Genomic DNA, 21,263 nt, shown 5'->3' with positions numbered 1-21,263 from the left:
TGGTGAGCTGCAACTAAGGAGCCCGCCAGCTGCAACTAAGACCTGGCACAACCAAATAAATAAATATAAAAAAAAAAAACTTACTACAAAGCTATAGTAATCAAGACAGTGTGATAATTACATAACAATAGATGTATAGATCAATGGTATAGAATTGAGAGCCCAGAAATAAATCCTTACATTTGAGGTCAATTGGTTTTCAAGAGGGGTGCCAGGATAATTTAATAGGGAAAGAATGGTCTTTTCAACAAATGGTGCTGGGACAACTGGATATCCACATAGAAAAGAATGGAGTTGCACCCCTCTGCCTCACACAATATACAAAAATTAATTCAAAATGGATCATAGACCTAAACATAAGAGTTAAAACTATAAAACTCTTACGAGGAAACATAGGTGAAAATCTGTGACCTTGGATTATACCATGGATTCTTAGATATGATAACAAAATCAAGAGCAACAAAGGAGAAAATAAATCAGAATTCTTCAAAATTAAATACTTTTTTTGCTTCAAAACTACCATCAAGAAAGTGAAAAGGCAACTCAGAATGGGAGAAAATATTTGAAAATCATGTATGTGATAAGGGATTTGTAGTTAGAATATATAAAGTACTCTTACAACTCCATAATAAAAAGACAATCCCAAATAATCCAATTTAAAAATGGGCAAAGGATCTGAATAGCCATTTCTCCAAAGATATGCAAATGGCCAATAAATATAACGTACAATAGACATATGAAAAAATGCTCATTATTAGTCATCAGGGGAATTCAAATCAAACCATAATGAGATACCACATCACACCCACTAAGATAGCTATAATCAACAAATCGAATAATAACAAGTTTTGGCAAGGATGTGGAGAAATCAGAACATTGATACATTGCTATTGGGATTATAGAATGTTCCAGCCACTGCGGAAAACAATCTGGCAGTTCCTCAAAAAGTTAAATATAGCATTACCACATGATTCAGCAATTCTACTGCTAGGTATATACCCAAAAGAATTGAAAACATATGTTCTCACAAACACTTGCACAGTAATGTTTATTGCAGCATTAATCATACTAGCCCAAAAGTGGAAAAAACCCAAATATCTATTAACTGAAGAATGGATAAAATGTGGTATATCCATACAATGGGATATATATTATTTGGTAATTGGATATATTACTTAGCAATTGGAAGATATTTTATTGGCCAAAAAAGAACAAAGTACTGATATATGCTACAACATAGATGAACTTCAAAAATATTATGCTAAGGGAAAGAAGCCAACCACAAACGACCACATATTGTATGATACTATTTATATGAACTATCAAGAATGGACAAATTTTTAGAGACAGAAAGTAGATTAGTGGTTGCCTGGGGCTGGAAGGCTGGGGGTGAGAGAATGGGAAGTGAGTGCTAAAGGGCATGGGATTTCTTTTGGGGCTGACGCAAATGTTCTAAAATTGATTGTGGTGATGGTTGCACAACTCTGTGAACACACTAACACTCAATGAATTGTACACTTTAAATGGGTCAGTTTTTTTCCTGTGGATTATATCTCCATAAAATTGTTAAAAAGTAATCTATCGCACACCGGTAGCCTGGGGTATGAATTTATTTTCACATCTAACTGCAAAGAAAAGAAGAAGCAAAGAATAGCCTAGTCATTTCCCAGTAAAGCAAAGGCTGCATACATTACGGTTCATTCCTATACAGCCACCTACTAGATTTTACTTACCCTTGACATATATCAGACACTCTATATATCCAACCAGAAAAATTATAAGCATCCTCAAAAGCAAAGGATTCCATTTCAGGGCAACTATTTATTTGTTTAATTTGGATCTCGGGTGGCTGAGAATTGAGTTGATCATACTCCGCAGTTCTTAGTAAATTTTTGTCATCATTCTGGGCAAGGCCTCTCTTTCTCTCCCTGTCTCTCTATTTTTCCTTCTTCCATGATTCCTACCCCCATTTCCCTCTCCCACCCCAGGCACCCACCCTAATGTATTTAATAGTCTTTAAACATGCTGGCATCCCCTTAAATTATGTGCTAGTGCTTTATGTAGTACGTATTTTTTAGCTGTTTATTTTTTTTATTTTTTATTTTATTGGAGTATAATTGCTTTACAATGGTATGTTAGTTTCTGCTTTATAACAAAGTGAATCAGTTATACATATACATATATCCCCATATCTCTTCCCTCTTGCGTCTCCCTCCCTCCCACCCTCCCTATCCCACCCCTCTAGGTGGTCACAAAGCACCGAGCTGATCTCCCAGGGGCTGGGGGTGGGGAGGGGGAAATGGGGAGGTGTTGGTCAGGCTACAGAGTTTCACTTATACAAAATAAATAAGTTCTGGAGATCTACTTTACAACATAGGGCCTATGATTAACAGTACTGGATTGTATACTTAAAATTTTGCTAGGAAGTTAGATCTTAGGTTAAGTGTTCTTACCGCAAAAGGAAAAACAAAGCAAAACAAAGGGGACAGAGGAAACTTCTGGAGGTGATGGCTAAGTTTATGGCATTGATAGTGATGATGGTTCCACAAGGTATACTTATTTCTAAACACATCAAGTTGTAATATATTAAATATCTACTTCTTTTTGTATGTCAGTCATACCTCAATAAATGGTTAAAAAATTCTTAGTTCCACCATTTATCAGCTTGTAACTTTGGGCAATGTACTTAACCTACATCTGTGCTTCAGTTTCTTCAACTTTATCATTGATAATAATAGTACTGACCTCTGAGTTGTTATGAAGCTTGCATGAGTTAATATCTGGAGAGCACTAAGAATAACACTGACACACAGCAGAAGTTATATGTGTTTGCTGTTATTATATTTCCAGGTTGTTATTCATATTACAGGATTGTCTGGTGAAGCAGGTAATTTATTTATACTCTAGTAGGGTGAACAAAGTGCAGAAAATAGCAAACAAATCTAGAGAGGTTCAGGCAGGGTTGCCAGTGGCCATTAGAAGGCCTGTCACCGTTTAACAGAAACAGGGTAACTGAGAAGGTGGCAGACCAACTGGTAAGGGCAACTCTGAGCCACACTCCTAGGAGGGGACTAGAGTTATAAGTGACAGTTGTAGCGATCCAAAATGGGGACAATCCTACTATGTATGATGTACAAGGTGAGTACGCAGGCTGGGAGAATGGGATGCAGGAACGGAGGAAGGGCCATGAATATCAACATAGGGGTCACAGCAAAACCCACTCCTAGAGACATCATTGTACCCAACTGTAAGCCCAGGAAGGCAGAGGTGGAGCGAATGAGGCAGAGCCTATAACGGATCCACTCTTTCGGTAACCCTGTTTTAAAGCAATAATTTCCAGATATTTTAGAACTGAAAAGTATTACTTCTTTTATTTTAGTTTATTTCATCATCTTTTCCTAAAAATGTATGGCATATGCCTTTAAAAATTAAATTGCATTAAGATCTTTTTTATATCTTTTTTTGATACTCCTTGAAACAATTGCAGAACCCCAGGATGTGGAGAACAGCCCTGGGAATTAGCTCCCCTAGGCTCTTATTATGCGAAAGAGGGTAATGAACACTATAAAAGCCTTTCTAACCTGTGAAAGTAAAAGCTTTGGGCATGGAGCCATTTTAATTCAAATTTATATCTATTTCTAGAAGGGTTTGCCAAACAGGGTACAGGATGACGTATTAAAAATGACAAGGAGCCTGGAGTTCTTATTAGGGTTGGAGTATCAAATCTGCCCAGGTCTGGTTGAGAGATGTTACTTCACCATAGAACCCATGCCACATCTAAGCCCAGTCTTTTAAGGGTTTCTGTATTCTGGAGTTTGAAGTGGAGGCTGGGGGAAAAGAAACAGACCTAGAACTGTTTCTTTCTTCGTCCTTCAATCCTGACCACCCTGTGCACCTCCAGAGGGGAAAGAGAAAAACAAAGAGAACCCAACAAAGCAAGAGGCTGTTTTGGAATGGTTTCAACAACTCAGAAATGGAGTAAATTACTAAAGTGCTTGAATGTGCTCCAGAAAAACATCCAAAACACAACAACATCAGTAATCGTAATGAATTTACCGTACTCCACCACTCAAATAAAGCACAGTCGTTTTTGATACAGAGATTGCAGAGAAATGTCTCCACTGTAGCCTTCTGGATAAATATAGTATAATGAATGACACCCACAAAAACATGCCCATAGAAAACCTAGTCACTGTTGTAAAGGACTGCTTTTTAAAAATGCCGCTTAATATAGGTCACTGACATCACAAAGCAGAGCAATTCACTAAAAGTAATTCTGTGGGGGCCAATATGAAATGATTCAAGTATATTGTCACCTCTTGGTCTGGTTTAAATCACAAAGATTTTAGACTCTAGACTGAACCAGTTCTCAAAGTTTTGCTTGTCTGTCCACAAGCAGGTGGGGTAGAAAATGGCAGCATTTATGCAAGGAGTCACCATATCCATCTGAACACCAAGAATTATCAGTAGAATAAATGAATGAATGTCTTCATTCATGTGGACAGCAATAAAATAAAAGCTCATTTTAAAGTGTTATTGAATGTTGATCGTTGTTGAAGTTGAGTAAAGGATATGTGGAGTCGATTGCAACATTCTCTACTTCCGTGTATATTTGAAATTTTCTATAAGAAAACGTTTTAAAAGAGTGTTATTCAGTATGGAGTTTTCTTAAAAAACTAAAAATGGAGTTACCATATGATCCAGCAATCCCACTCCTGAGCATGTATCCAGAAAAGACGAAAAATCTAATTTGAAAAGATACATGAACCCCAATGTTCACAGCAGCACTATTGACAATAACCAAGACATGGAAACAACCTAAATGTCCATCAACAGATGAATGGATAAAGAAGATGTGAGATATATATATATATATGTGTGTATATATATATATATATATATATATATATATATATATACACACACACACACATATATATATATATATACACATATATATATATATATAATGGAATATTGCTCAACCATAAAAAAGAATGAAACAATGCTATTTGCAGCAACATGGATGGACCTAGAGATTATCATACTAAGTGAAGTCAGACAGAGAAAGACAAATATTATACACTATCACTTATATGTGGAATTTTAAAAAATGATACAAGTGAATTTATTTACAAAACAGAAACAAACTCACAAATATAGAAACAAACTGATGTTTACCAAAGGAGAAAGGGGGGGAGGGAGGGATAAATTAGGAGTTTGGGATTAACAGGTACACACCACTATACATAAAATAGATAAACAAGGACCTACTGTATAGCACAGGGAAATTTATTCAATATCTTATAATAACCTACAGTGGAAAAGAATCTGAAAAATAATATATAGATATAGATATAGATATGTATATATGGATATGTATAACTGAATCACTTTGCTGTACACCTGAAACTAACACATTGTAAATCAACTATACTTCAATTTTAAAAAGAAGAAAAAAAGGGAAACTCTTTTAAAAACTCTTTAAAAAAAAGAGTGTTACTAAATTAATAGTAAATTTTAAATGTTTTCTCAACCAATTGATGGTAAAAGTACAGCCACTATCATGGTGGAGGCCTGAGAAAAGGTTTTACTTTAGAAAGAGATTTTCATACTCAAAATGGTTTGGAAAAACTGCTACAGAGTATGGTCTCTAATGTGGGATTTGTGTACTCTATGAGACTGCAACATGATCCATTAGAACTAGTGTTTATATTAATTTTTAATCTTAAAAGAAGAAAGAAACTGTTTCATTAATATCTAACATAAAGATTGACTCTTATGTCATCACTCAGTCTATCTGTCAGTCAAGGAAAGATGCCTTTTTAACAATGGGTGAGAAAGGAAGTGTTTTTCAAAGGAATAGGTCATAGAGCATTTTGATAACAGATATTTGAAGATGTTTTCATCATCTTGTAGTTTTGTTGCTGAGAGCTAAGTGTGTCACTATTTGCACAGTTGTAAGAAAAACTGTAACAGGACGTTATAAACTTGCCTAAAACAGTCTACTCCAATAGCTTGAACTGGTTTGTAAAAACATTTTAATGTGCAAGAGCCACTGATTGATGTCAGGGAGAGTGGAAATTTAATAGCCAAACTTTAATAAAAAACCTTTGCGTAAATGAAAAGTTAGTAACAGGATTTACTGAGCACAGCTAATGTCATACTGCAGCCATTTAGATCTATGAATCTTTGTGAGGTATCGTTTCTAGCTATGACATTCATTGGAGCCAAGCCTTAGTTTAAACTGAACTCCATATTCCAAAATGTTAAACCATCACTTCAAAATTAAGGAGGCATAGTCAGTCACATTGTTCTCACTAAAATATTTATAATAATATGTTTCAAATAAGAGATAGATTCATATATATAATCAAATAAATTTTATTTCAAAATATTATTTCATATTTATCTCATACTTTAAATGTTCTGTTTTGCATGCTTTATAATCTGTATAATATATTAGTAAGGCAGTATACAAATATCACATTAATTTTTTAAAGATAAGTGTATTACACGTAGTATCAGTTCCACTATATTGATCTCAGCTGTGAGATCATTTGAGCCTCATTTCTTTTCAATAGTAGTTCTGTAATCACCATTTCTGTCTATTCTGTGATTGTTCCAGTTTTCTAACTCTTCTTGGGTCCATTTCAGAACTTTATATTTTAAGAGGAGACATTCTGTGTTCTCAAGATTTTATAATAAATTGCCAGATTGTTGTACATAATCATCTCTAATATTTTTAATCTCTTCCATCTTTGTATCTCCTTCCTTGTTACTAACATGGTATAATGTTGCCTTCTTTCTTTTTATTTAATCAGAATCAGCAGGGAAATATCTATTCTATTAGTCTTTTCAGATACCAACTTTTGGTTTCATTTATATTTTCAACTCTTTCTCTGTTTTCTAGTGAATCAACATAAGCTTTTATCTTAATACCTACCTCCTGCTTTCATTTGTTTTACTTTGTTTTTCTTTTTCTCATGTCTGAGGTTATATACTTTGTTCATTTGATTTGGGTCTTTTCTCAAAATTAAAGATAATATTGTGTACAGCTATACAATTTTCAAGAAACCTAAGTTTGAAAAAGAGTGTTATTCAGTATGGAGTTTCGGGAATGAAATCTTTTCTTTATTATTACATTTGAGAAAATTTGGGGTTTTTTTTTTTAGTTATGATTTCTTATTTGGTTACGAGATTACTTATAAGCATCCCTCAATTTATAAAAAAATCATTTTGGGTCCACTTTTCATTGTTTATTCTTAGTTTTATTGGATTATGATGAAAGAATGTGGTCTGTTAACTTTCTACTTTTGGTAAATTATTAAAGTTCCTTCTGGTCAAGTAAAAAGAAGATAAAAGATAAGTGTATTATATTGATACATTTTAATACCTTTTTATATGATTGCATTCAGAAAATCTTCTCAAATTTAAGTGTGTACACACATCATCCTAAGATCTTGTTAAAGTTCGGCATCTGATTCAGTAATTCTAGGGCAGGGCCTAGATATCATCCCGGGTGATTCTGATATTGCTTGTCCTCAGACCACACTTGGAGCAGCAAGGTCATGGGGCAGGGGGAAGGTGGGTATGTTTTACTATAGGATTGCACAATCAAACATATGTGGAGATGACTAGGGGATGAATGGACTACACTCCCTGCAGGTTGTCCTTCATAACTACTATTTCTCTCAGTGGAGTTTCTGGTAGGGACTGAGCTGTAATGACTGATGTTCTGCTCCCTGACAAGCACCTGGATGCAGCTCAGCTCTGCAGCTTTAGCAGTCAGCTGAACTGGGATAGACTGGCCATCCTCAAATTCAAACTGATGTGACCAGTAATGGTGCATTGCTCCAATCTGGAGCTGACGGATAATAGCTGCTGCTGCCTCATAGGACTGATGTGAGGATTAAATGATATAAGACATCGAAAATACTTTGTAGAGGGCTTAGTAGAGTGTATCTATTATTGTTGGAGGTGTGGCTGCCTGTGGACTGGGCCAAGATCCTTTTCAGATGGTTATTTTGGGTCTTCTTTAACACTGAGACAAACAGGCCATCAAAACCCCATGTCATAAAACGTGACATTTAAAAAATTTTTAACCCGGAAGTATTTGAAAGTGGCTATAACCACCTCAGCTACTAAAAGCAAAGAAACAAACAAACAACACACACACACACACACACACACACACACACACACACACACACACACACCACAAACTCAGTAAGCACCCATAAACCACCTGGCTTTGAGAAATGTAATTTACTTGTGTGTCCTACCAAATATACTAGCTGCAGAATATATCCTCAAGTACTTGCTTTATGGAATTATTGACACTATTCACCAACGAGAAGTTGGGAGCATCTACTGAAAATGACAAATTTGTTTACTGATATGTAAACTTTCTTTCTAGAAATAATTAGCTGAGACATTTGTTTACTAAGATCACTCGTAGCTTGTGATAATAATATCATCTGCAAACAGAAGAATGTTTATGTTTATGTTCGCATTTTTTGTTAATGTGGGCTGATTTCACATTTTAAATCAAATAAGATTTCACCAAATTCATATCTAGTACATTTGTGGGCATGGAAGAGAGCTTTGATTGCAAGCGCCACAATTCCCTTCTTTTTTTTTAAGCTGTTCTACATGTGAGCTCAAGTCATCAAATAAAATTAGAGCTACCTAGTGAGGATGTGGGGAAAAGGGAACCCTCGTCCACTGTTGGTGGGATTGTAAATTGGTGTAGGCACTGTGGAAAACAGTATGGAGGTTTCTCAAAAACCTAAAAATAGAGCTACCATATGACCCAGCAATTCCACTCCTGGGTATATACCTGAAAAAAACAAAAACACTAACTTGAAAAAATACATGCACCTCTATGTTCATAGCAGCATTATTTACAATTGTCAAGATATGGATGCAACCTAAGTGTCCATCAACAGATGAATGGATAAAGAAGATGTGGTATATATATACAATGGAATACTACTCAGCCATAAAAAAGAACAAAATTTTGCCATTTGCAGCAACATGGATGGACTTGGAGAACATTATGCTAAGTGAAATAAGTCAGACAGAGAAAGACAAATACTGTATGATATCACTTATATGTGGGATCTAAAAAATACAACAAACTAGTAAATATAACAAAAAAGAAGCAGACTCACAGATATAGAGAACAAGCTAGTGGTTACCAGTGGTGGGTGGGGAGGGGCAATATAGGGATAGGGGATTAAGAGGTACAAACTATTCTGTATAAAATAAACTACAAGGATATATTGTACAACACGGGGAATTTAACCAATATTTTATAATAACTATAAGTGGAGTATAACCTTTAAAAATTGTGAATCACTATATTGTACACGTGTAACTTATATAACATTACTGTACATCAACTATATTTCAAATAAATTTTTTTTTAAAAAAGAACTTAATCAGAAAAAAATATTAAAAAACTAGAGCCACCTATAAATTTGCAAGTATCAGCTCACTTGCTTGGTTTTAATGTTGTAACCCTCAGAACCCAGCTTTGTGGTTTTTCCCTTTTCATGTTTGAAAGGTAGAGCTTCACATAATACATGGAGTATCAATCAATATAGTTCTTTCAGAGCCCAGAGCTGGCCTACTGTCCATGTTGGTGAACAAAACAGTAGAAGGCCTTTTAACATTTTTCAACCCTAAATACCATAGCATGTCAGGCCTCTTTCTCTAGACACAGTCACATGTCTCCATCTTCTTTTACTTGACTCTGTTTCTCATGGGACTGTACAAGTTTCTCCCCGATTCTGTTTTTTCCACCTTTTCTGTCATAGGATGTTAGTCTCATTCTTTACCACACTTCCAGTCTCCCTCCCTAACCCTTTTTGTCTTTAGTTGAGTTCTCTGAGGGCAGAGACTGTCTCTGTTTTAGTCACAGCTGTATTACCATCATCTAGCATAACACTCGGCACAGATAATTTGTTAAATAAATATTTGTTGAAGGTTTGAATAATGTTAAGGTTGGATTTCCTTTGATTATTTCATGATGTGGAAAACACTCATTACTTTATCTTACTTTTCTTTCCTTTGGAATAAATTTGATGAATTCAAGGAGTTCCAGAGCAGGAACACATAGACACCAAAGTTTCCAGGACAATAAAAATTGTGAAAAGCTTTTTGCTTGCTTCAAAGTGGACATGGAAAATCTTTCCCAACTTATAGATGTTGACTTGAATTCCTTACCTGCTTATTGATGTAGGAAAAGGCCAAGTATGATTTTTTTTAATGTAAGAATGAATATTTCTTCCCTCTGTTACTTAATATTCATCAAGCTAACCATGAATGCCCAAATAGACACACTATCTGTGCTCACAGTATGAAAAATCAAAGAGAAGTACCTTGTGTCTTATATTACCCTCATGGCTTCTCAGATTTAGCCTGGATGGAAAAAAAGGCAGGCTGAATAGCCTGTGTTTATATAAATCCTGATCTGTGTGCCCTCTGACTCCCCAGATGACTGAGTGGGTGGAAGCACGCACATGCATTGTGACAGTGTGTACATAAATACTGTCACATGTAAGGCCAGGAGCAGGGTGACATAGAGAGCAAGTCACAAGTTGTCAGGACTCTAAATTGAAGTCTTGTTTTTATCAGGGCCCTAGAAAACCAGAGCCACGTGAAGTCATGGCCCTTAACCACGACCTCTCCCACATACTGAGGGGAGAATTCAGATGCCCACTGCAGTCAGCCGGTCAGACTGCTTCTGGCATGCTCCCTGCCTCCACTCTGCTCCACCCTGGAACTCTTCTTTGCTATGGCTGAGGCTGAGTGAGATCCTTGAGATCATATCTTTATCCCCTTTCTACCCACATCACCCCCAAACTTGAAACTCCCAGGGTTTAGCACAAAGCTTAGTAAGTGCCCAATAAATATTTGTAGACTGAATTAGTGAATGAATGAATGTTGCTCTGGCCAAAGCCACAGCTTCCACACCCTGCATAACTGCACTCAGTACTGACCCTGAAGATAGGAAAAGCAGTACAACTGATGCTGTAAGAAAATATTTCTTGTTTATACTGCTGCATCTTGATCTTTGGCTGATCTAAGCACAAAGAGAACTCTTTCAGTTCAGAGAAAAGAGGTTTATGGTGTATGGCAGAGCTAAGAACAATGGGCTCAATTGACAGACTGGAGACACTCTCAGCTTCTGAGAGCCTGGAATCTCCATCTATAGATCAGTCCCAGAGGGCAGAGCCAAATAAGGGCAGATGGAGAACACAGCTTTCTTGGGAACTGGTTTTCCACTCCTCTGAGGCAAAAATACATCACTCTATAGCACCCTGAATCAATTCTCCAAAATATAGTGCTGTGTCCTTGTTTGCCAGTGTCTAAAAATAAGTCCTTGTCATATTTTTATTCTCTTTGTCTTAAAGTCATCCAAGCAGCCTTGCTTGCAGAATATTGATTGCAGTGAAGCAGAAACCAGGAGATGAAATTGAAGCTACTTTTGAACAGAGCTCCTTAACTGATGACTGACTTGTTGCCCCCAAGCTAAACTCTCCTTTCTCTCTGATCACACTCCTTGCCATCTGCAACTACGGGACAATGAATCGACAGCTAATTTTAAGTCAGCTTTCCTTAGGCTGGTCATTAGAGTGCCTACTGTCCGACAGTGCCAAATTCTAGCCTAGGGTTGTGACAGGGATTTAATGCTGTGTCCCAAGTGGGCTACTGGGCTGGCCATTAGAGTAGCAGGTGTCACTAATTTATCTTAACACTGCCCTGCCACAGACTGTTTAAATTCACATTGCCCTTCCCATATCTGCTCTGCCCCTACATTAAACCTTTCAACCAGTACTTTCCAGATAAAACTAAGCATTATTCATGTATGAAGCACTAAATGTTCATTTTTGGAATATACAAACAATTCCAAGAAAAGTTAACAATAACTGAATCCTATACACACCAGGGCTGGGGCACCATTGTCATATTAAAGAAGAAACCATACTTGACTGTGAATTAGTAGAACAACACTCTGAAACCCAATTTCTAAGAGAAAAGAAACCTTACAATTCAATGAGTTGGTAGCAAGACCTGAGTTGAGTTCTAGTCCAAGCTCAGATACGTATTTATTGGATTATTGGATTTCTTTGGGTACTTTATTTGCCTCTATTTCTTAGTGTCTCCAGCTATAAAAAATAGAAGTGATTTATCTACTCTTTATTTCAGAAAATTGTTGTGGGAATGACTTGTATGACCTGAAAAATAAATAAGCTCCTTAAACAAAGCACAATAAAGGTACAATTATTTTGAGTTGCTATTGTAGGGTAAAACAGAACAATTCAATCAAAAGACACGGTGTTTGAGAACATTCTTAATTTTATTTTCTTTAATTTTATAAAATACATTTTGTAAGATAAGTTTCTAAAAGTTTATCCTTTATGTGTGTTAAAAATGGAATTCTATATCAGAAATGAAGGAAACACTTTCAGTTGATTAACTCTCTTCATGTGTGTATATGTGTGCATGTATGCATGGGGGGTTTTCAAGGAAGGGTTGGTTATTTGTTATGTTATTAAATCGAAACAAAACACAAGGTATGGATTACTTCACTTTCCTTGATCTTGATTGGTTTCTTACAGAACCTTTTCCATCTGCTCCCTCTATGCAGCCTGGAAGCTTGTCTTGTATACTGTTCTGAAAGCAAATATCAAGTGCCTTTTTGTAAACCTTACATCTCCTTAAACGTTGTTGAAACCACTTTGGGGGAGAACACAAAACGACTCTTTACAGCAACAGAGCCACCTACAGCCATACCCATAAAATCTTTCCCTTAATAAAGACAAATCAACTTTTTATTTTTTAACCCAAAGTTAAAACCCAAACACAGAAAGGGAAGGCTGAAACCTGGGATCTATTCGAATTTCAAACTCTTTCCACTGTTCCTTTTCCATGGAAGCTTACCAACTGAATAGCTGATGGCTGGTGCATTCAGGTATATGATCTGCACCAGGAGAGAATAACCTGTATGTTAAACCTAACTCTTTAACACACCAAGGTAACATTGCTAAATCAAATCATCTCCCGCCAGCTAGAAAGAACGATCAAATAGGTTATTCAAATTGAGGTTCAAATTCACCAAATCTGTTTCTGCAAAGGACGGAATAATTGGTCGAAAATCCCAAGAGATGCAAGAACTAGCCAATTTTACACATCATTTGCGTTGTTTAATGTCCAATTTTCATTTGTTAAAGAATCATAATCAAAGAATCATTCTCCAGACCTTTCTGGTACAACCCCAAACAAGCGGTAGACAAACTGAAAAATGTGAAATGTGCATCATTCTGAAACAAATCAAGATCTTCAAATCACCTGCTATGACTGAATGGATAATACCCCATGAAAAGAGCACCATTGTGAAGATGTGACAGAGGCCAAAGTACACAACTAATTAACAGAAAGAAGACATGCTATCCAAAGAGTTATCTATCCTGTGTCTACCAGAGGGCTGGCTCAGTTTACACCGTTAGCCTCTAGCAACTGCTGCTCCTTAGGCCAGGCTTTTTTCATATGAGCTAGTTTCTCTCTATCCTCAGCTCCTTGGAAACCACAGGGTTGTCATGGTAGCTATTATCAAGGAGAAGGGAGTGAGAAAATGCTGACAACACCTTGTTTCTCTTCTCTAACGAGGTATAAGGCCAGGTGCCCCCTTTGTCTACACAGACACTACGCTCCCTTATGCTATAAGTAAGGTTGGCTGAGTTAGGGCTTAAATAGTCCATTGCCATCAGGGTCAGTGCTCTCTTTCTATGGGCGAAAGATCCTTGCTTTGACCCCCTTCTCCCAGCTGCAATAGGTAGATTTGGGCAAATGCTTTTATTGTTTTGCTGGCATTCTTTTTTTCTTCTATCGTCAATGGTAATAGGGAGACAGGAGTGAGTTCTTGGTTTTGTACACCAACGAGAATATATTTGGCCCCCAAAATGGCAAGGGGGCCAGGTACATCCCTTTTCTCTACCTGAGCATCTTTCTTTCCACTTTGTTTCCATCAGTGGAAGTGCCCTTTGAGAAGAAAACACTTCCTGGTCCTCAGGAGATGCTTGAAAATTGAATTAGAGCCTCCATTTCTTTGTGACTTGCAGATGGGGAGTCACCATCTTAAGCATTTCCCATTTCTAGCTGGAACCAGCTATGAAGCAAAATGACTAAAAGAGGTACGTAAGAGGGGAGAGTCCACGGAGAGACATTAATCGCCACGAGACTCTCCTTTCTTGTTACACTCGTCAAGTAAGAAGAGGGCCAGTCAGTGGCAAAGGCAAAGAGTTAACATGGGAGACGCAGCATTGTAGGCTGTGTGGTTAGAGCCTCGCTATTAGAGAAAGGAAAATTTCTACAGGATATCAGAACTTGGTGCCTCGGCCCATGAGTTTCAGGACGGCAAAGTTGTAAGTGGCAGCAATCATGAAGGTGAGCTGTAAGTAAGAGAAGAGAGAATATGAGTGAGAGTAGAAAAGGCTTCCTCCTCCAGTCCTTTTGGGAACGAGGAAGGGTAGAAATAAAATCATAGTTAAATAAAGAAAAAACTCCTGTTCTGCAAAAAGCAGCACATCCAGGCTTTTGCCCTGTATACTTGACTAGAAGTCCTCTCTGAGACATTTCCTTCCAATGGCCCAGGCCCAGAGAATCAACTCGACAAGGAATTTTTCCACACCTCTGCTCAGCCCAGCACTGAGTTTTCCTCAGGAAAGTGAACACTACCTGGGCTCTGCCATCATCATATCTTACGTGTCTGAGCGACCTGGATTCATAGGGTGCTTGCTGTAGATGCATAGCCACACCGTGCAGCACAGCCTTCCCCTGCTTAATGCATCCATTTATTTCACAAGATGAAGAACAACTCGACTCCGTAGAAAAGCCTCAGCGGTGGGGGCCAGGAGTGCTGCAAGCTGATCCTTGGCTGATCACCACTTATTCAATGACTCGAGATAAGTTGCTTCACCCTTCAGTACCCCGGGTTCTTAATCTGAACAATGAATGCACTACATTGACACTGCGCCGAAACACCATCCATAATAACAATTCTAATAATGTTAAGAGGTCCTTCCAGTATTTTCAGGAGAGTAAGTAAATCCCTTGGAGAGCATCCAAGATGATTCCTATTTACAGTATATAGAATTCCAGGCTACCAAAAATCACGTTTAGTAAGGTTTCAGTGTTCTTGTCACTGATCTGACCTGAATGTGTTGAGAATTAACTATAATTTCTGACTGCAAAGCACCTGGCAATGTTACATGCTCTGTAAATGCTCTATCTTATTATTCTTGACCACGAATCTCTTTCCTCTTCCTCACACCACTTTGCTTGTTCTTGTCTCATTTCTGAAAATTTTCTGCCTTGCCAACGCAAAGTAGAAGGCCACAGTCTCTACACTCTGCCGTCTCTGCCCAGCAGCTTTTCTCCAGCACTTCAAGGTTAGAAGGAATCTACCTCTTTTTACCTTTCAGCATAGCTGTACCCAAGCTATCCCAGGACCACTTATTTGCCAAGATCATTAAAAGACAACTCACCAGGGAAACCAGTGTGGCTGCGGCCCCCACAAACGCAGCAATAAACAGGTGGAAGGTCATTTGGAACTGTAAGAAAATGCAAAAGGGAGAACTGGGTCTTGCAACAGCTGAAATAGGCTCTGCTGCAGATCATGAGTGCAACTTTCTGAACGTGTTGATATCTTTCTGTGTGTTAATTTGGCATCTCTAACTAAGTTGTCACATCCCTGAGTGTAGGCCTCCCATTCTTCAATGTACACCATAGCACCTGACCCCATAGCACCCAGAACACAGAATACTCATAAAATAGTATAGTCTTCCCAAGTAATCAACTGGTTCCCCTCGGTTGTGCCCAGAATCCCAAAACATTTTGCTTTCAAAGAAATAGCTTACTGCCTTCTTCCTCAGGATTTACTTTTATTCCCCTGCCTCATTTGTGTATAATATCCATTCTCAATACAGTGTTTCCTTTTTCAAATGTACTTTCTTTTTAAATGAGATTGAGAAGTTCCGAACTAAATGTGTTTTATAAAACCTACGTATGTCTGGGCACAACCCATTTTCTTGATAAGGTTTTTAAGTAAAAGAATGAAAATTTTCACTTGGGGGATTTTGCCATTAAGCTCTATCTTTACCTAGAGCTACAAATTTCTCTTTTAAGGGAGGAAGTCTTAGAATGGAAGGCTTTCTCTGCAGCTTTAAGGAAAATAGATATTTTACCATGTATGTTCATTGGCTCAGGCAATATTTTATAGAAGGCAATTTGCTAACTCAAAATCCAGCAAAAAGAAATTGTGGTCCTTAAAATCAAAGCTGGGTAGAAATTTTATGTTACTAGCCATTCCATTGTAAAATAACCCAGTGCCCCACTCACCTCAGCTGTTTTGCAGATGGACAGAAGGTTGGAGCCACACACCTTGCCAGGGAAAGCATTCCATGGGAGAACACCTATGTAAGACACAAATATCAACCAAGGTAAGCTTCACAGAGTTATGGGGCTACATGGAGCACTTCTTCCATCTTTAATCATCCTGGCTGAAAAGTTGGGTCCTAGTGACAATCAGGATCTTCTTTTCTAAAGATTTACCCAAAAAATAGAAGGTGGTATTGAACAGTTGCAAAAATTTTTGTTTGTTATTGAAATGTGCTGCTTCTGGGCTGGGGACAGCAGTCAACTGGGGTAGAGCAGTGCAAAGAGCCAAGAAAACTCCCACCACCTCCAAGAAGTTCCCTTCTCAGGGAAGAAACCTCTCCAGTTTCAATAAGAAGGATTAACAAACTAGATCCAAGCATCCATATTTTTATTTTTCCCCATAATTACCACCTTCCTTACCCTAAGAACCAAATATATAGTGCTTCTATAGGGGGTAGGGGAGCCAAGCCACCTTAACTCACCATACATTCTGGCATCAGCACAGAGACTGCCTATACTGGCAGAGGTCTTGCTGGGGGAGGCAATAGACTGGCAAGTGGTCCAAGTGTTGAAGTAAATGTACACAGGCACAGCAGAGCAGGCAAACACCAGGAGCCACACAATGGTCAGGGCATAGGTGATGCCCACAAACTAAAACAATTGACATGGGGTGGTTAGAAGTCAACATCAGCCTGCAGACATTGAAATATAAACAAGGAGATCCTGGAATGGCATGTACCAGACATGAAACCAGGTTCCAGGGATTTCCACCAAATGAAATTAGTAAGCAGGGCACCTCTACCAAATGTCATTGGCAGTATCTACTAGAGAACTGGCTCCAAATATGACAGAGGGTGGGGGGAATGGGTGGGGGTTGGAGTGAGGAGGACCCCTGGGTTAGAGAGGCTTCAGGAGATTGTTTGGGCAGATAAGGTGTGAAGAAATCAAAAGAGATCTTGAAAGAAAGTCGTGCCATTTAAATGCCTTAGGCTGAGCTTAGAAAATGTTCTTTGTCAAAGGACTTTGGATCCCTAGTTATTGAACAAAGCCAATAGGAGATTTAAATTTCCAATCCCAAAACCTTTCTAAGCCAACTGCTAGCCACAAAAGACATCACCACAACCCACAGATGTTCAGCCCCCAAAGGATCTTTAACTCTAGAGGCTGGAAACCAATGTGTACTTCACTGGAAGCATGGATAGCCCTCTGACAAAGATAAAGCATTAAATATGCAGATCTACACTAGCTCCCTCTGGGGCCTCCAACAATGTAGGATCCCAGAATATTATGGATTCCATCTTGGAGTCAATTACTTAATTTCTATGATCCACCCTCCCTCTCAGATCAGGTACCTACCTACATCTCAATCCCACGAGTAGCATTTTAAACTCTCGGGCAGTCAGATCTACTCTTGTTGTGGTCCCAGCTAGGAGGGGAGTAAAGGGGTACCAACAGATGGCTTAGAAATGGTCTGATTGAACAAAGCATCCCACGAAACTCATGCTTTTCCTTTTGAGATGAAATTTTCTAGGGAACTTTTAAAAAGTGAGGCTAAGCCAGCTGGGCACCACGTTCTTCCTGACCTTCTCGTTTGGCTGCAGCCATCACGTCCTCACTCAAAAGCCAGGCCCCTAAAGAGGACCCAGCCTTGGGTGGGGGTGTGGCCACAGACTCACGCCCAGTTGTCCCCCACCCCTTGTTATTGCCACAAAATCCTGAGGATGATCACCTTGTCGGGATGTCCTAGCCATTTTCCCAAACAATGACACACCCGCTCCAAAGAATGAGCTTGATGTTGGCCTCTGGAACCCCTCCCCTTCTGGCCCCCTGTTACCGTTGCACTCAGGCCCTTGCCGCAGATGGTGGTCTTGTAGTCGCCAAAGATCTGCCTGACTGCGCCGGTGGTGTAGAAGCCCTCAGCCAGCAGGAGGGCCCCATAAAGGAAGAAGAAAGAGGCAGTTCCATAGATGACATACTGGAAAGCATGGATCCTACATTAACAGACAGACAAAAAGCCAGAAAATCTAATGAATTGAGGACCCAGTTCCCTTGCTGCATAAGTTAGTTGGACCCTTGAGTGGGCACTACTCTCCTTGACCTGACCCTTCAGAGATGCTCCCTCAGAGGAGAGAGTAGAGAGGAGCTAGGCAAGAAGGAAGAGGGATGAAAGAAGAGGAGTCTAACTTGCCCTAGGAACAGGAGAGGCTTAGTACTGTGCCTGAGCGGACTCAAGCGGTGTGGTAAACCAAGAGAAGCAGCCCCACTCTGTCTAGTCATTGTGCCTCCGCCGAGTTCTTTATACGGACCACTTCAGAGGCTCCAACTCTGTCCATGTTAACCCTACCTAGCAGAAATTAAAACATGTGGGACAAAGCAAGGGTGGGGTGGGTGTGGTTAGGAGTGGGCTGGCAGGCAGGCAGACCTCCCCCTCTGAATGTGGTACTTTCCCTTCATTCAGGGCTTCAGATGTGGCACAGGTAGAACCTGCACACAGAAGGAAGATCCAGGAATCCTGTCTGGCCCCACACCAATCCCCTACTAGTCACTAAGGTACTGATGAGTTCTGTATCTCCAAGATAAACAGGGTTTGCGTGGGACAGTAGGTACTTACACATTGATGAGATACTCATAGTCCTGGTAGTTTTTGGAGAAATAGGTCTCAATTAGCTTTTCTGTGCCAGTGAGTGCTTCATGTCCACAGCCACAGAACAGTGCCACCCCAAAGAAACACAATCCAGTGGCCACCAGGGAAGCAAAGGGGGCCCCTACGAGACATCTCGCACAGCACTCTAACAAGCCTGAGGACGAAAGAGGGTAAACAGTCAGGGATGGGCAATACATAGCTCATCACTCATCACTCTCCACCAGCCCAGCCAGGCCCTGTGCTCACATGCACGGATGGTAGGGGGTGGGGGGTGTCACCCCAGAGGCCAAAAGCAGGAGAGTCTAGAACCTTAGACTTTTAGAATGTGAGATTGACCCCCCCAAACTATACTTTGTTCCATTCTTGAAGATAAATCCTTACCTTTAATTCCCAGAATGTACGTGGGTTTTTGAACAATCGGTATTCAGGTAGCTAGCTAGAGAGATGATGCAATCATTCCCTCCTTTCTTCTCATTCTGATTTGTTTTCATCATTTATCAACTCTTACGGAGTACTTACTATGTGCCCAGCATTGTGCTAGGTATTATGTGGAGTGTGAAGGCGTAAAGACATAGACTCTGCCACAGGGGACTTGTTTGTCTACTGAGGCAAATGAGCTAGGTAGACCTAATATTTTCAACTAACAATTCCAGGCCGCCAAGTAAATGGTTACAAAGGGTAAATGCCCTTAGAATTCCAGGAAGGGATGAGTGCAGGCCAGAGATATTGATATTGTCAGACAACATTTGAGCCTTAAACAGCATTCCAGGTGGAGAAACTTTGGAAATTGCATGTTCCTGGATATTCCTGAACGTTGTGTGTATTTGCTGCATGGAATGCTTGATTCTTCTTAGTCTGGATGTGTGGAGAGCAGTCCAAAGGAAAGGAGGGAACTGGCAGAGGATGGGAAATGGTAATGGGAGGATTACTATTATTCTCAGTAATAAACAATGCAGGCTGAATGATTTTTGGACACTTTGCATGGCTGATTTGTCTCCCAATACTACAGTTTGGCCAATGTCCCCACCCTCAGTCCTACCCTGGAGTTCTGTCAAAACAGCTACAAAGAGACTTTATACAAAGTCAACAAAGCATGAAACGTCTTTCTGGAATGGCAAAACACACCAGGGCCTGGGAACACAGGTGTCTTAAAGTGCTAAGAGCCCCTGAGATTCCCCAGACCTGGTACCTCAGGCTCCAAGCCAGTGTTGCTGAGAAGCAGGAAAGGCACGCAAGTCACAGGCTCTGAGAGCAGCTGTGCCCCCAAGTACTAGCCCTGAGCTCTAAGGTGTCACGTGGAGTGAAACTTAAAAAATATCCAGTAGATGACTGACTAGATGGGAAAAGGATGGCTCCCTCTGGCCTCTCAGCCAGATCCCCAAAAGGTGGAAGAAATGAAAGTGTTAAACTCTTCAGAAAAAAGTTATATATACACTGATTTTATCTATCCACATATCACAGAGATATGGCATATGAATTATTTTTGTATTTTTGTGTATATATATAGTATACACATATATAAAATATTTGTGTGTATACACACACGCACACAAATAATCAGCAAATGTGCTGAGAAGCTGCTATTTTGGAAAAGCATGTTGGAACTCCTTACACAAATAAAATAAATTGTATTAATTTTTAGGTTTGGATTTTATCCAAAGCTCGCTTGTCTATTCCAGGGTACCAGGGACCGGGGGAGTCCTTTGCCTGAACCTCTTAATAATAGTACAGTTTCTTTTTAGACCTGAGTACTTGACCATCTGGTGATTTGCCTGGCTGAACTGCATCCATGTGAACAGATTTTGAAGGACCAAATTATCTCTATCATGAGAAAGTTGAGGCAGAGACATTTATTTATCTCTGTTCTCAGAGCCACAGAATGAGTGAGTCCTCTTACCCACTGTCCCCTAAAATGACAGCCCTTCCTTGGTGCTCAAAGAGCCACTTCCTCAAAGATTCTTGTATGTCACACCAGAGACAAGACTCAGAAGCCCAAGCCAAGCAAAATAAGTAGCTAACATTTGCAGCAGAACTGAATTTCCTCCCTTTTCTAAGTACTGAAGCACTGCTGTCAGAAAACTTGGCCTCTATGGGAAACAGTGCTTCATTAGAGCTGGCCCACGGGGGGTGTGCGCGTGCGTGCACACGTGCCAGGGCGGGGGCACATGCA

The 21,263-nt window shown here is 39.4% G+C and overlaps 1 protein-coding gene across 1 annotated transcript in view; it reads right to left on the bottom strand.

Annotated features, from left to right (window-relative positions):
- PLP1 (proteolipid protein 1) overlaps nucleotides 1–21,263 on the bottom strand; it is a 345,526-nt gene that overhangs the window by 317,899 nt on the left and 6,364 nt on the right. The window contains exons 2-7 of the mRNA XM_082447740.1: nucleotides 19,061–19,247; nucleotides 18,284–18,440; nucleotides 16,932–17,100; nucleotides 16,411–16,484; nucleotides 15,558–15,623; nucleotides 5,438–14,462 (exon numbers count right to left, since the gene is read on the bottom strand). Coding sequence (XP_082303866.1) covers nucleotides 14,391–14,462; nucleotides 15,558–15,623; nucleotides 16,411–16,484; nucleotides 16,932–17,100; nucleotides 18,284–18,440; nucleotides 19,061–19,247 — 725 coding nt within the window. The 3' untranslated portion in view covers nucleotides 5,438–14,390. The remainder of the gene's footprint in view (nucleotides 1–5,437; nucleotides 14,463–15,557; nucleotides 15,624–16,410; nucleotides 16,485–16,931; nucleotides 17,101–18,283; nucleotides 18,441–19,060; nucleotides 19,248–21,263) is intronic.

Source organism: Balaenoptera physalus, assembly GCF_965194825.1.
Source record: "Balaenoptera physalus genome assembly, chromosome: X".
NCBI classification, from domain to species: domain Eukaryota; kingdom Metazoa; phylum Chordata; class Mammalia; order Artiodactyla; family Balaenopteridae; genus Balaenoptera; species Balaenoptera physalus.
Note: the sequence above shows the minus strand (reverse complement) of the source record. Positions and strands in the feature narration are given on the sequence as shown.